The sequence below is a fragment of the Pristis pectinata genome, chromosome 15 (assembly GCF_009764475.1).
Source record: "Pristis pectinata isolate sPriPec2 chromosome 15, sPriPec2.1.pri, whole genome shotgun sequence".
NCBI lineage: Eukaryota > Metazoa > Chordata > Chondrichthyes > Rhinopristiformes > Pristidae > Pristis > Pristis pectinata.
Genome location: NC_067419.1, coordinates 22,038,994 through 22,055,643, shown reverse-complemented (window position 1 = coordinate 22,055,643; position 16,650 = coordinate 22,038,994). Strand labels below are relative to the sequence as shown.

General features: G+C 41.1%; 1 protein-coding gene across 3 annotated transcripts in view; it reads right to left on the bottom strand.

The window, feature by feature from the left end:
- Positions 1-16,650, bottom strand: part of LOC127578611 (IQ motif and SEC7 domain-containing protein 3-like) — a 288,463-nt gene that overhangs the window by 9,959 nt on the left and 261,854 nt on the right. The window contains exon 13 of one of the 3 annotated variants that reach the window (XM_052030780.1): positions 5,323-5,369. The exons of the other annotated variants lie outside the window; for them this stretch is intronic. Within the exon in view, the coding sequence (XP_051886740.1) occupies positions 5,323-5,369 (47 nt within the window). The remainder of the gene's footprint in view (positions 1-5,322; positions 5,370-16,650) is intronic. 3 annotated transcript variants of the gene reach the window in all.

Below are 16,650 nucleotides of genomic sequence, written 5' to 3'. Positions count from 1 at the left end.
TGGAGGAATGCACTATGGAATGTGAGGCAGGAGAGTCTTCGGGTCCCCAGGCTTGGGTGCAAGTTCAGAGGAATATATCATTTTCACTAATAGACAACATCAGTACATTTGTACAGGGATAGGTTCTGTGAACCCAGATCTTCCTGGGATGTTGATTGCTGGGGTCTCAGTAGCTCTTCTGGAACTTTCTTTGATAAAAAAACACATGCTGTCGCCCTACTACAGGTAGCCTACTGATAGTTCCTGGAGAAATAAATCTTTTATGGCCTGATTATTTGCACTCATCTTGTCCCTCTATAATGTTGATCTGGTACACATGATGTTATTCTGAGCACTTGTTTCTGGGAGTTTGCAAAACGCTTTCAAGCAGGCTGTTTTTGGAAATGCTGGGAGTGGCTGGTCTGTGAATATAACACTGGGCAAATCCTCATCACAGTGGGTGCTATAATAACCTTGCAGTTTACATTGCTGTAATCCTTTTCTCTGCTGGACACCAATGTTATCATTTACTAACTCATTTATACTTTTCCTTTTTGGATAATTTACAACATGGATAAATACCATCTAAGTTTTTCTCAGTAGATCTTTTACCACTTGGAGTAAATAATGAAGTCCCATGAACATGGTTGTGTAATTTATCAAATTACTATCAACTAACAAAGACCTGTCAATACTTAATTGTTGAATATAACCAAGATTGAGATCTAATTTTGGACTTGAGAAGAATATGGGGATACTACAGGAAAATGTAGATGAGATGGGAGATGAACCATGACCTTAAAGAATGATGGAGCCCACTGGAAGGGCTTTTTCATTCCTCTGCTCCTAATTCTTACATTCACTTGTTTTAACGGTGTAGAGATCTACAAGTTTTACTATTGTCGTATCTAAAATGAACTGGATCAATGCTGCATAAAGAAGGAAATTTTGATTCAATCAAAAGCAAGGAAAGATGGGAAGTCATTATTCTGAGTGTTATGACAAGCTCATGTGCAGCTACTCATGGACATACATGTGACCTACATTTTCCCCAAACACATTCTATGAAGATTATTAGATACTGCTTGAAGAAATGCTACATAATGACTCAGCATAAAATTCAGCAGGACATTGCAGCTTTGAATAAATATCTTTTCTGTTTTATTTTCTTTTTTAATTTCTCCCATCTCTCTGCTCATCAGACTATTCTTAAAATGTTGTAAGTATATACAAAATGCACTGCTTCCAAAACCTAAACATTTTACAATCCTGCACAATTTTCCTTTATTCAGGATAAAAACGGTAAGAACACTAATAGAAAAGCGACAGGTGTTGGGGAGGAGAGAAAGGAGGGCAGACAAATTGGGTGACTCGTTGGGTGAGGCAGGTAAGTGTTGGGGTATTAGAAAAGAGACAAGGAAAAGGAAAGAGATTCTGTGATTCTAGAAGTTGGCAGTGAGATAAATGATTCTATGTCTGAGAAGCAGGGGACAAAGTGAGAGCACTGGAGAGAGCACCCAGCAAAGTCGAGAGTGATAGTAACAACGGTTGTACTTGCACAATGCCCGTAACGTGACATCTCAGACACTTCATTGGAGTGATATCAACCTAAATTAGACAAGAGATTGGTCAAAAATATGGGTCTGAAAGAATATCTTAGAGAACAGAAAGAAGTTAGAGAGGCGGAGATATTTCAGGAGGGAATTTCAACACCACTGTCTTTGCCTCTGAAAGCACAGCGCTGACAATGGAGCAATTCAATTCAGGGGTGTACAAGAGGTCAGTGTTGGAGGAGCACAGGTGTGTCAGAGGGTTGTAGGGCCAGAGGAAATTTACAGACTGAGGGAGAGAAAAGATTTGAAATTAGAGTATTTTAGAATCAAAGCATTCCTTAATGAGGCAGCAGTGTAAGCCAGTTAGCACGCTGATGATGCATTGAATGGAATTTACTGTGAATTAGTTCACAAGCAGCAGTGCTTCTGGTGCTTTGATAACTGAGGATGGAAGGTGAAGGCCTGGCTGGAGTGTGTTTAAATAATCTGTCCAGAGTAATAAAGGTTTGGATGAGCTGATACCTGAGCACAGTTTGGGAATGTAAAGTGGGTGGGGAATTTGTGAACCTGCTTTTAATGTGCAAATTTGGAAGGACACTGAAGGCGCAGGCAACCTGGTTTAGTTTTGGACTGTTTCCAGGGAGAATGGAATCAGAAGCTGGCAAGGAATTGGGGACTGAAAACAATGACTTCAATTTTCTTAATTAAAATGACTAAGAAACAGAGCATTCGGATAGTTACAAACAACTGTCGAAAATTAATAAGGAGAAAGTGGACAAAGCAAGATGGAGAAACATTAGAACAAAGCAAAATAAGCAAGCAGAAAATTATTAATAATGAAAGAAGCTTTATGGATGTGTGACCAAGTGATGGAAATGATGCAATCAAATTGTGAAAGCAGAAAAAAGCCTTGTGGAAAAGGATACAACCTGAGAGATAACTGGAAGACAATCTGATGGTGGGACAATGTTGAGTTACAGGTACAGAAATAACATGAATATAAAGTATTTAATTGTAAGTGCATATTAAGAAGCTGACATGCTGTAAAGATAGAGGCATGAGTTGTAATGGAGAGAAAACGTTGGACAGAATAGTGAACATTTTTGAAGGAAATAGGAATAGCAATGGGAGATAGAGAAAGATTTCAAAATAGGTGTAAAATGTAAGAGTATGTTGCAGAAGAAAGAAAGGCGAGAGATACTTGAAAATTATTGATGAGATGAGAAAGAAAATCATTCCCTAGCAGCAAAGGCGAGAGGAATAAAATAAGATGGTGAGTAGTATTGAGACAGAGAGAAAGAAATGAAAAGAGAGAACCTGAAACACTAAGACACACACACACACACACACACACACACACACACACACACACACACACACACACACACACACACACACACACACACACAGTTGTTGCTTTTTCTCTCCACTGTTCTGGTTGGCTGATTAGTCCAAACATTGTTCAACCTTTTAATGAATAACTTATTTCACATTGCTCATTCTATTTCTAATTTCATTTTAATCACTTATTTAAAAATATGGGCTTTTTCCTTGCTTAATTTGAAATAATAATGTGGGAAAAGAAATCTATTTGAGAAGGAATTAATCATGGAATCATGGAAACAAATAGCACAGAAAAAGGCCATTCAACCCATCACGTCCACAGCAGTCAAAAATCATGTTTAGGCTATTCTTGTACCTCATGTATTTGACCATAGCCCTGAAAACTACAGTTCACTATGTTCTCCTACTTGTTAAATGTGTTGAGAATTTCTGCCTCCAGACAGCCAGTTCTAGGATCCTACAACCCCTCAGATGAATTTTTCCCCTCAAGTTTCCACTAATCCCTCTATGAATTAATTTAAATCTATGTTTTCTAACTATTGACCTCTTTGCCCTGGGAACCAGGTCTTTCCTATTCACCCTGAATAGGCCTTTCATAATTTTATCCATTTCAATTAACTCTCCCCACAGCTCCCTTCATTCCAAAAAAAAAGCAACCCCAACCTCATAAGTCGAATTTTCCAATCCCTGCAATATGTTTGTAAACTTCCTCTACCCATTCTACAGTGCTGACATACCCTTCCTGTAATATGGTGACCTGCACTGCACACAGAAACTGTGATCCAACTAGTGTTTTATATAGTTCTGTCATGACCTCCATACTTTTATATTCAATGCCATGGTCATAAAGGCAAGTATCCCCAGTGCCATGTAATCAATTGCCAATCTGTTCTGCTACATTTAGCAATATTGGAGGATATTATTGAAGAGATGGCAAACATCGTGAAGACAGAAACATGCTCAAAATGAAAACTCAGGGAAGAAAATAGAATGGGCATAGAAATGGAGGTGAAGTGAAGAAAAACAAGAGAGAATGTCTGCACATTCTTAAGGAGAGCAACAGGCTTAATGAGAAACTGATAACTAAAGAGAGAAGGAAGTTTAGCAGCACTGGGGGGAAGCAACCAAACTGATGGGGAATGATGAAAACAGAAGGGAGTCAGAACACCCTGAGAGAAGAAAAACAGACTCTCACACTGTTGCAATGAGAGAAACAAACTAAAGTGAAAATGAAGAACAAATCACAGATGTTAACAAGAATTAAATCAACATGAGAGTTATTCACAGGGTAATGGACAAAAGAAAAATAGACAGAGGATACAAGCCATATCAAAAGGAGCAGGGAGGACAGAAGAGAAAGAAAGCTCATTATACATCAGAAGGAAAATAAAAACAAGCTATAAAATAGCAATTTTTGCGGATGAAAGGACACAGAGATGCACAGGAGATGGATACCTGAGAAAACTCGTAAAACACTGGATAGGAGATAACATATGATAGAGTAGAGCCAGGAAAATGCTGTCTCGCAGATATACAAACTAAAGGAGATTAAGATTTGCTATGCTAAGAGACTCTGTAAATATAAAATAACTAACGTAGGGCGATTATGTAGGGAGAAAATGTAATTAGTGTAGGAGTAGTCTAAATGGATGCATGGTGTTGGCATGGACTCAGTGGAGAGAATGGATTGTTCCCATACTTTATGACTCCATGTTTCTAAACTGGGAAAGATGAAATGCAGAAGAAAATAATCATTCTGGAAGGGTTGGAAGTTCAGAAAGGTAAAAATCATTAGAACAAAGAAGAAAGCCACAGAGCAGATAGGATTATAGAGAAGAGAAAACAATTAGGAATAAGACAGTTGAGGAAATTATGTTGGAGAGGAAATAAACAAATGGGAGAAATGGTGGCTTGCAAGGAAGTAGCAGAGTGCTTGAAAGGGAGACATTCTAAGACAATGGAAAGCAAAATATTGGAAAGAGCAAAAAACTGGAGACAGAAGAAGGAATTTCAGCAATTTCTGGAGGTGACAGAAAGAAGATGGAACAGGTAGTCATTTAGTAGAGAAACAATTTGAAAGTGATATAGATTACTATAGAGGATCTGAGCTGGAAGGCAATGGGAGGGACAACAGACTCTTAGAGAATGAGGTCAGTTTTGTTTTCATTAGATCATCTTTCCCAATTGATTTTAAGCAAATACTGCTCAGTAATATCAGTAGAAATATGTAAACCAACAATTGATGTTAATACTGATGCAGATTCTTTGTTTGCCTTGACATGCCTTGCTTTAATGATCTAAGGACTTAAACGTGTACAGAGAACTAAATCTGGTCATGTGTCCTAGAAGGAGCTAAAGGGCCATGCCAGATCTGTGTATTTTATATTAAATTGTAGGCAACTACGAACCAAAAGCACAGACCTATTCCAAAGCAGGAGTGTCTTACCTCCACAGCGTTGTTAGTGGTCTTGTTTTCTCCAGACTCTTTTTTGCCTTTAAAACAAAGAATACATTTTTTGACATCAGTTGAGATGTAGCTGTCCGTAGTGCTGAATTCTAGCTGAGCTGTGGTATTCCAGTCTTTGTTAATCTTCACCAATAGATATTAAAGGGATTGTGTTTCATTGAGCCATGCCTCAATTTTGTTTTAGTGCTTTGGATAGGAAAGCATTTATATTTGCTTGTGGCACTCATTCCCTGCCATGTTCTAGTATTTTGTGGTCCATTTTCAATGACATAATGAATGACCATATTGTTTACTGCACAGTATTTCTATTCATAATGTTACTTGGCAGCTATTCCTTACATCATGCCAAAGAGGCCATACAGAAGCCGTTTTCTTCCAGCCGATTTTTGAACAACAATTTGAACCAATAAAATCTGATAAGGTATGACAGAAGGGCAAGTATATACATCATCCATTTTAATAGTTAAGATCTATGAGTAATTTAGTAAAGTAACCTTTTCTACACTAGTCCTTTTTCAAATTGTTCTTTTTTTTAAAATTGGAACTCTGTCACCGATATTAAAATCTAAAAATTATACTGTTTTATTACAAAGGGATTATGGACACGTATTTTATTCTCCTGCTGTGTTTTTTTTCAAGTTAAGCTATGGCTTCTTTTTGTTTGAGCCTTACTGAAGAAAATAAAGCTCCAATGAATACAAGACTGACAAAGCCATTTGTTTCTATGTCTGGTCAGAACTAAGATTATCCCCATTGCTCACCATATGCTTGCGTGATTATAAACAAAGATACAGGGGTCAATGACCCTAATGCCCATGATAAAAGGCAGAATATTGAGACAAACCAGAGCCAAAGAAAGATCTTGTGGGTACAGTCACAGAACAACATATCTAAGCATGCATGATATATTAACCATCCAACACTTCTTTCCTTTAATGTTCCATTTTAGGAACTTAGATGGACAAATTGGACCACACTGGAAAATACGGACTAGATGGTGATGTATGATTAACCCAGCCATGTGCGATCTAGTGCAAAACGCACAAATACGTTGTGTTGTAAATTCATTATCATGATCTCAGTGAGTATCTAACGTTAACCGCACTTCTGTCAACTTTATTACATGATCAAGGAGGCCCAACCTCTTATGGGCTAGCTTCAATTCAAGGTATCTAGTATGTTAGTTAGCTGGCTTGCATCTCCTACAGCAGAGGCATGTTGTGGCTGAAACGAGTAGAAGAAATCATTCCACAGATGTGGTTCAGTTGAAAGAGAGTGATGAAGAAGACATACCATCACCCAATCTGACGATGGCTTCACCAGCTCAGATGCTGACACTACACGTTCTGCAGTGGACAGCTTTGAGACAGCATCTGCAAGCAGCCTAGGGAGCAGGTGAGAGCTAGCGAAAGTGCCATTTCCTCACAGGGCAAGGTTGTACGTTTCTGCTGCACAGGATTCAGATGGGAACTCTAATGGAGCAGCTGAGAAGAACACTAAAAGGTGTACACAATGAAATGTTCAGTGCATTGGCAAGGTTGCCCGAATGCACACAGCTTTACAGAAAATTGGGTTGTGTGGCTCTAGCCTTATGCAGGGTTTTTACAGACCCTGGAGCTTGGGCTTTCCAGCATAGAAGTGGTGCCAGGTCCATTTCCAAGCTTGCAGACCCCACCATCATGCAGTATCAGATGACACAATCAGTCTAGGCTTCTTCTGCACCACAATCAGAAGCCACCCAATATTAGAGTGCTGTAGTGAAAGCTCAGACTCCTGGCACTATTGGTCAGGATGCCAGCATTCAAAGATGCTTTCAGGATTTTGTCAAAGCAATTCAACATCTCCCTTCCAAACGACTGCTAAAATTGCTAAGGTTCCTGTGTCCCCCTCTGCCCAATCAACAACCTCTGCACCTGTCTCCTCTCCACCCATGGGGTTTGACAGTAGCTCAATGGAGCATAAATTAGTTTTCTACCCTCAAGATTTGTTTTGCTGCTTCTCCATTCACTTAGTGAGGGGGTGTGGGGCATGGATCTCATTCTGGTCACCTCTTGTTTGTGGATTTTGGACTGCAGTTATAAGTCTGGTGGTGAGAAGGTAATCCTTGCCTACAGTGAGGAGTTGAGCCACACTTGTGCCTGATGAAAAAGTGTCCCGCAGACTGAGGAAAATAAAGAAAGTGTCACTACTACCTGGTCGTTTCTGAGAAAGCTTCATGACCTTCTGTGTATGATCACAGTCCAGCTATTCAATCAGGGAGCAAAACAATAGTGCTGTAGGTAGAGCAGCTGTCTCACAGCACGAGGGACCTCTGATCTTGTCTGTGCGGAGTTTGCAAGTTCTCCTTTAGATGCTCCGGTATCCTCCTACACAAATTGGTTACTGCATTTTGCCCCTATTGTGGTTTTGTTAGTAAGAATTTTTTTTTTGTGTGAGGGGATGATGTTAATGGACATGCTAAAGAAGATAGGTTACAGGGAAATGAGTGGGAGAATGGGATTAAAGTGGTTGCTCTGAGAGCTGGCAAAGACTCAATGGGCCAAATGGCCTCCTTTTAGGATGTAAGGAAAAAGGTATGGAACACTTGCACTTACTGAACATCTCAGGATTCAAATATGGAGCCTCCAGGGTAATGCGGGTGCACTCCTTGCTCATTGGGAGAACTGCCTTGGTGGTCCCTGCAAAGTGAAAAAAAAATCTCCCTCCTGGAGTATTCAGACACAGACAACACAGCTCTTACTCTGCTCTGTAGCAGGTGGCATGTGTCCATCAGCACCTTGTTAGAGAAGGGGTGGGGGGTGCTCTCAAGCCTTGCTCTTTCCTGAGCTGTGCATAGGAAGGTTACTTTTGGCAAAATGGCAAGCTGTTATTGGATACGTTCTGCTGCTGAGAGGCCTTATCCCATTCCTACTCCTTCCCCCTCTAACAGGCTGCCCTGGTCTGTGTGCCCTGTCCTCATTCTCCAGGGCATTCTGAACACTGAAGGTGATGGCCACCAACGACCTAGTCTCTGGAGGTAAAGAGGTTTGGCTGAAGCCCAGAGTTCAGGATACAATTCTTGATTTTGGGTGCCTCGCTGTGGATTATAGCATCTGTGATAATCAAAACAGAGAAATAAAGGACTGCAGATGCTGGAATCTAAATGAAAAACACTATGATGCTGGAGGAACTCAGCAGGCCAGGCAGCATCCATGGAGAAAAGCAGGCAGTCAACGTTTTGGGTCAGGACCCTTCTTCAGGACTAAAGACAGGAAAAGGGGAAGTCCAATATTGACCTGAAACATTGACTGCCTGCTTTTCTCCACAGATGCTGCCTGGCCTGCTGAGTTCCTCCAGCAACATTGTGTTTTCATAATAAAAACAGAAACTGCTGAAAATATTGAGCAGATCAGGCTGCCTACTTGCTGAATGTTTCTATTATTTTCTGCTTTTATATCAGATTTCCAGCATTTCTAATTTTTTTGAGTTCCAGTGCCTATGTGACAGGATCAGCAATAAGAACCAATACCTCTCAGCAATTGACACTCCTACAAATCTATTGCTAAAAACTTGCAGTAATTGAAGATGCTTTTAAAAAAGCACAAGCATGGGAGGTAGGTGAGGAGGTATTTTTGGTGATAAATCCTGGGATATCTGTGTAAGTTAGCTCCATCGCTGATGTCTACTTTGACAGTATGAGTGTCACATCAACATAACCCTAGGATTAATGTCATGATTTTCCTAATCTGTGTATCAACCTGATGCATGAGTCTCACAAGTGTTGCAATATGCCATGCCACAAGTGTATGCTTGAGCAGCACACAGTAGTGCCCAATTGGTCACAACAGGGCTGAACATAGCTGCCTAAAGTTGTACAACTTCCGAGTCATGGAGCAGTTTATAAATTAAAATCTATGTGCAATGGTCGTTAAAGAAATATGTTGCTTTAAACAATGCCAATGAAGTTCTATGGTCCCTGCCATAATGTAATGAAACACAGTCACCAATTTTCACACAAGGACCAACAGGCAACAATGAGATTAATAATCATAGCCTGTCAAGCCATGCTGGGAACGGGCTTAATATTACCTAGGATAGTGGGAAAACCCCTCACATTTCAAATAGTTTAATGTGATTTTGTAATTCACCTGAGAGACAGGTGGAGTCTCAGTTTAATATTCCATCTACAATACAGTGACTCCCCAAGTGTGGCAGAGAAATGTCATCCTCGTGTGTGTCCTCCAATACCTAGAAGGGAGTTTGAACCATGGCTTTCTGACTCAAAGGTTACTTTAATGAATCTACTTTTTTTCCCAAAATACAGCTGCCACTGTTCCTTGTTCTTACCAGCGCTATGCAACTCTTATTTTCAAACCAGCATTATATCATACAATGACTGATGTTGTAGATAACCTCATTCCTAGGTCTCTGATGATGAAAGATGTGACTAGTTTGACTTTGTTCATGCCACTATTGGAGCTTATTGTCTTTGACCATCGTGGTCTCATTGTTTAACCCTGCATAGCTGCCTCACCCCTCCCTCCCCACACACGGCTGTGTCCATCAACCCTAGCACTGCTTCTGGAAGCCAGCAGTTCAATCCTGCCCTTTGGTTAGAATTGAAGAGGGGACATCGTGCTTGATCTATCACTTAAGAATACGTAAAAAAAGAATGAAACACTACCACATACTTAAAAGAAAAAATATAAAGGGTGAACACTGTTTTGAAAATAGCAACTTTAGCTGTGCTGCAATGTATGGAAGGGTAAAATACTCTAATTAAAAATCACTGCATACAAAGTTTTGTTGTGAAACTATAAATAACCAGAAGAAATGAAGAATGGAAAAGGAAGTGAGAGTACTGATGTTCTGAAATAGGAAGTATTTTTCACAGTCATAGCTGGAAAGTGAGTTTCTCAATGTCTATTAAGAGGTGGCAGGGAGAGGAAAGTTGCTGTCATCTGCTGCTCCTCGCCCTTCCTTGAACCAGAGAATAATCAGGGACAAGGTGGGGGTGGAGGAGTGGAGGGGGAGGAACAGCCAGTGCTTAGGAGTCTTTCCTGGATATGCAAAAACAATTCATTGTTATGCCCATATTAAAGTACACCTTGACAGATCGTACTACCTGGGTTCTTAGTAATCTACACACAAATTTATGCAAAGCATTGTGGGCCCAAGACAATGCACATACGATGTTCTCTTATCTACTCTCCAAAATGAGGAAATTCTCCAGAAAACCATACAACTTCCTTAGTGCATAAATTAACTCAAACTCTATCAATGATTAGATTAAAGGAAGTCTGAGTCCTGCTTTCCTCCAAGCCCAGTACTTAAACAGTACCTTATGTGGAACAAGTCAAGGATGCCAACTCATGTGAGATGTGCACTGATCTGATTCACTAAGCTTTCATTGATGCTTTTCATGGGCTGTTTATTTAGGGCCTTTATGATTTTTGGTAAACTTCTGCAGAATTTTATCATGTCCTGAAATAAGAAATATTAGGTGGACACAACATGTGGGTTGCTCATGTTAACCACAGATAATTCCGATAATGAGTATAACTGCTTACATGTCATCAGTGTCATGCTCCCTACCAGTCCAGTTACCACAGCAGAAATTATGTTAATTTCAAGAGGGCAACTTATTTATATTGTTAAATATAGAATTTTCATATATTTTTGTTATTATAAAAGATTCTCACTTATTGAAAATAATTTCCTCAGAATTAAAACAATTTTCAGTATCTTGGAAGTATTTTTCAGTTTATTGGATATGGAGGAGGAACCGATAGTTGGCAATGAATGCATATCATGATGGAGACCCAAAATTGTTTTATCTGTGTATAGGGTCAAGAATCACTTCAGGGCTGCAGAAAAACTCCCATAATGTGCAAAATATGAATGGGCTCAACAGCATTGCAATTCAATTGGTGGCTTCAGCAAATGGTTTGTGAAAATTATCCAAATTTCATGCTACAGACCTCATTTGAACTTATTTTATGTATTACAACTTTAATTGATTAGTTTGCTTGCCAGAGGGTACACAACAACAGCACCATAGTGCTGAGTTAAGGAAATATATGCAAAGGATGATAGGATTGCAATACAGTTGATTTGAAGGTAAATGATACCATGAGCCAAATGTTAGTGCAGCACTGTGTGTACTTTCTGGCAGATGTTTATTCTTTGACATTTATAAAAGAAAAAGAAAGAACTTGTATTTACATAGCTCTTTTCCAAACCTTATGACATGCATATTATAGAGACACAAGAGACTGCTGATGCTGGAACCTGGGGCAAAAAACAAGCTGCTGGAGGAACTCAACTGGTCAAGCAGCATTTGTGGGGCAAAAGGATTATTTATGTTTCAGGTCGAGACCCTGCATTAGGACTGAGAGTGGAGGGGAAAGCGGCGAGACGGGCCAGTAGGTGATAGGAGGAGTGAGAAAGATGGGCAGATGGAGCAAGGTGAGGTTGGGGAGGAGTGGATTTGGGAGACAAGAAGGTGGGTGATTGGCGAAAGCAGACAAAAAGGCAGATGGAGCCACGTGGGGGGGGGGGGGCAAGGAAGGTGAAGGTGGAGACAGTTACTGGAGGGTGATAAGCAGAAACACAAAATGCTGCCAGTGCGAGAATCTGATAAGTAAGAAAGGTGATAATGGGAACCATTAGGGGAGAGGTGAAGGGCCGATGGAACCAGATGCATATTATAGACAATGAAATACATTTTTGAAGTTTAATTACTGTTGCTTTCTAGGAAGAGTGCATACAACAAGCTCTCACAAAAGGTAACGAGTTAGAAAAACTATTTTAGGTCTTGTTTGAGGGATAAATATATAGGCACATTGAGACAATGGGGAGATCTCCCTGTGCTCTTCTTCAGAATAATGCTCTGGGATTGTTTTTATCCACTTGAAAGAGCATTTGGGTCCCTCATTACAGTATAAGAGAAATATGTCACCATTAAGCCAGCAACAGAATTCTTCTCTTTTCAAGCATGTAGGATTTAACTTTCATCTGACATTGATTCCTATTATTTAATTACCAATGTTGCTTTAATGTGAATTTCAAACTGCCTCACATGACAGCACAATATATGTAATTTCACCAGATGCCACTACAAGTACTCTGGTAAGTCTATCAGAAGAAACTAAAGGGATAATTTTACAATTTGCATTTGCAGTAAGGTACTTCACCCACTGGGAACTGAATATTGACAATTTAGGCATGTACTTCCCACAATTTTCTCTTCATTAACACCAACACATGGGTAATTTCATGTCATGGGGAATTTTTACTCAGAACTTAAATTGATTTCTCTGCAGCATCTTCACACCTGTTATTTCTGCTAGGATTTTGAAGGAGCATAGATCATCACCAAGAATTCTCTCTTTAGGGTGTGAGTTGGTAGAAAGGTGATCAAAAATAACTACAGATACTATAGTGCCAAGTCTGTGAGTGTGGAGAGATATGAAGCCACAGAAGCAGAACTACCCCAGTTTAACCTCCAGTTTGACCTCCAGTTTGGAGCAGAGTGTGTAACTACAACAGGTGAGAAGTGGGACATCACAACCAACCCCAGTATTTCCAAATTTTTCAGATGGTGAAATTTCCTTAGTTTGTCTTGTTTACTATTGTGTGATCCTTGTTGGGGAAAACATGATCATTCATGTGGATGGTAAGGATGGGATTCATCTGGGCTGCATCGAATTCCTATTGACTTTACATGAGGCTTATTTATAAGGATGAACACTTGATGAGATATGACTGACAAGTCAGTGAATTTGAGCTAGCGTAAAGCAGCCACCTTCAGGGGAGCAGATAAAAAACTGGAAAGAAGATGGAATGATATGCTTGATTTTGGACACTGTGGGGATATATTAAGAAAAAACATTTATCCACATTTTTAAATGGAATTATATGGAATTTTACAGGAATAGAGCAGTTATTCAGACTATGCATTTATGTTTTCACATGAGCCTTGTCCCATTTTGCTTCAGTCTGCAGAATCAACATATTCCTTTATTCCATGTGTGTGTATCTATCTTCCTCTTAAATGCATCTGCTATTCACCTCAATCATTCTATACATCAATGAACACCAAATTCTCATCACTCTGTGCATAAAGAAATGTCTTCTGACTTTATGACTGGATGTATTTATAGTATGTATTATTTATGACCCCAATATAAGTCCTTTTGAAATTGTTGCAATATGCAACAATTAAATAATGTGCAGTACTCGCCATTTATTTGTTATCTTCCAAGCCAAATTATTCCTGGAAGCCATGATTTAACATGGCACCAAAATTGCAATGCCAAGATAGGATCTTTAATGGATGTACTCACTTATAGTCTTATCCTGTCACAAACATAAAGCTTTCAGCTATTTTTAATAGCTTTGGATTAAAACTAATCTTCCAGTTTCTGCACAGCATCTCCATTTTAGACATCTTTTGCCCTTTGAAAAGATTTGTCAGCATATTGTTTGCTTCTAGCTCTAACTCAGTCAGGAATATTACTTATTCACATTCAGATGGTGCACCAGCCCATGCTCTTGTGATACTGCCTTGTCATTCTCCTTTTCACAAAGGTCTACATACAGTTTCTGAAAAGGTCTAATAGGCCATGACCAAGATTGCAAAGGAGTTTGGAAAATACTACATTTACTAACCAATGATGCAAGGTTATTGTAAATTAGGGCCAGAAATCAAAGCTTCATGTCATTGATTTCATATTGATTATTTGTGTGTGTTCAATATGAAGTTTAGCCAATATCTTTCCTCTCAACATAGTAAGTATTACCACTTTATGATCCCATGCTGCACCCCATCTCACATAAAAAACTCATTGTGATGACTGTGGAACAGTTTCAGGTCCTTGTCTATATACTGGTCCAATTCTGCCAATCATTTCAATGTCCATTCATACACCTTTTCAACATAGGTCTAGTCTGAGACTTCAGGTGCAGTTTCTGGAAAACTATCATCGGCTATATTTAAGGTGCAGATCACATTTTCACTAGTAATCTCAGAGTTCTCATGGGGTGGTCACTACAGAGCATTTGCCTTGGTGTTTTGCATGAATAGTGCAGTTCTTCAGGTGAAGGACTTGCACAGAGCTATTAGGTAAGTAGTTTCAGGATTTAAATCCAGTGGCAGTGAAAGATTTCCAAATTTCGGAGTATAACTAGAGCTGAACTCATCCACACCAGTAATACTCCATCATACACCTAACCTGGGCTTTACAGGTGATATAAAGGCTATGGACAAACGGAGAAGAATCACTAAAGAATACCAGCGAACTGTTATATCCTGCAAAATTTTTGGTCAATGAAGCCCCTCAGGATGTTGATGGTAATGGTACTGAACATCAAGAGGAGTTGATTACAATCTCCTGCTGGAGAAGATCATTGCCTCAAACTTGTGCAGGGTGAATGTTGCTTTTCACTTATCAGTCCATGCCTCAGTGCTGTCCAGGTTTTGCTGCATAGGACACAGATTGCTTCATTATCTAAGGAGCTAGAATGTAACTATGCACAACTATCAGTAAACATCACCAGTTCTGACATGATGGAGGGAAGATAATTAATAAAGTTGTGGAAGATGTTTGAGATGGAGATAAGGACCTCCTTCAGCAATGACCTAGGGATGAAATAACACACACAAAATGCTGGAGGAACTCAGCAGGTCAGGCAGCATCTATGGAGAGAAATAAACAGTCAACGTTTTGGGTCGAGACCCTTCATCGGGACTGGAAAGGAAGAGGGCAGAAGCCAGAATAAGAAGGTCAGGGGAGGGAGGGGAGCACAGGGTGGCAGATGATAGGTGAGTTCAGGTGATAGGTGAGTCCAGGTGAGAGGGGGAAGGTAAGAGGGTGGGGAGAGGGGAGAGGCTGAGAGGCGATGGGTAGAAGAGATAAAGTGCTGAAGAAGAAGGAATCCGGTAAGAGAGGGCAATGGACCATGGAATAAAGGAGAGGAGGTGGGGAATAGATGGGCAGGTTATGAGGGCGGGGGAGGGGAAAGAGAAGGGGGGAATGGGGCCACAGGAATGAGAGAAGACAAAGGAGGGGGGAAAGGGGGAAAAAGGGGGAGAGAAAAGGGGATGGGTTTACTGCAAGTTAGAGAAATCGATGTTGAGGCTGTCAGGTTGGAGACTCCCAAGGCAAAATATGAGGTGTTGTTCCTCCAACCTACATCTGGCCTCAATGTGGCAGCAGAGGAGGCTGTGGATAGACATGTCAGTATGGGAGTGGGATGTAGAATTAAAGCGGCTGGCCACCAGGAGGTCCTGGCTTTGGTGGCAGACGGAGCGAAGGTGCTCGATGAAGCGGTCACCCAATCTGCATTGTGTCTCACCAATGTAGAGGAGGCAGCACTGGGAGCCCCAGATGCAATAAATGACACCCCCGGATTCACAGGTGAAGTGGTGCCTCACCTGGAAGGACTGTCTAGGGCCCTGAATGGTGGTGAGGGAGGAGGTGTAGGGGCAGGGGTAGCACTTTACACAGTTGCAGGGATATGTGCTGGGAGGGTCATCAGTAGGGAGGGACGAGTGGCCAAGGGAGTTGTGGAGAGAGTGATTCCCACAGAAAGTTGGGGAGGGGGGGTAGGGGAAGATGTGCTCGTGGTGGATCTCTCTGTCTCCATCTCCGGACACAGATTAACCACAGACATCTTCTACAAACCCACTGACTCCCATAGTTCCGTTGACTACACCTCTTCCCACCCTGTCACTTGCAAGGATGCCATCCCCTTCTCCCAGTTCCTCCGCCTCCACTGCATCCGTTCCCATGATGAGGTTGTCCATTCCAGGACATCTGAGATGTCCTCCTTTTTCAGTAAACAGGGTTTCCCTTCCACCACCATCAATGCAGCCCTCACCCGCATCTCCTCCATTTCCCGCACACCTGCCCTCACCACATCCCCGCCCCCGACATAACAGGAACAGCGTTCCCCTTATTCCCACCTACCACCCCACGAGCCGCCGCATCCAACGCATCATTCTCCGCACCTCCCGCCACCTCCAACAGGATCCCACCACCAGGCACATCTTCCCCTCACCCCCTCTGCTTTCCACAGGGATTGCTCCCTCCGCGACTCCCTTGTCCACTCGTCCCTCTCCACCAATGACCCTCCCTGCACTTATCCCTGCAACCATACAAAGTGCTACCCCTGTCCTTACACCTCCTCCCGCACCACCATTCAGGGCCCTGGACAGTCCTTCCAACTGAGGCACTGTTTCACCTGTGGATCCGAGGATGTCACTTATTGCATCTGATGCTCCTGGTGCGGCCTCCTCTACATCGGTGAGACCCGACACAGATT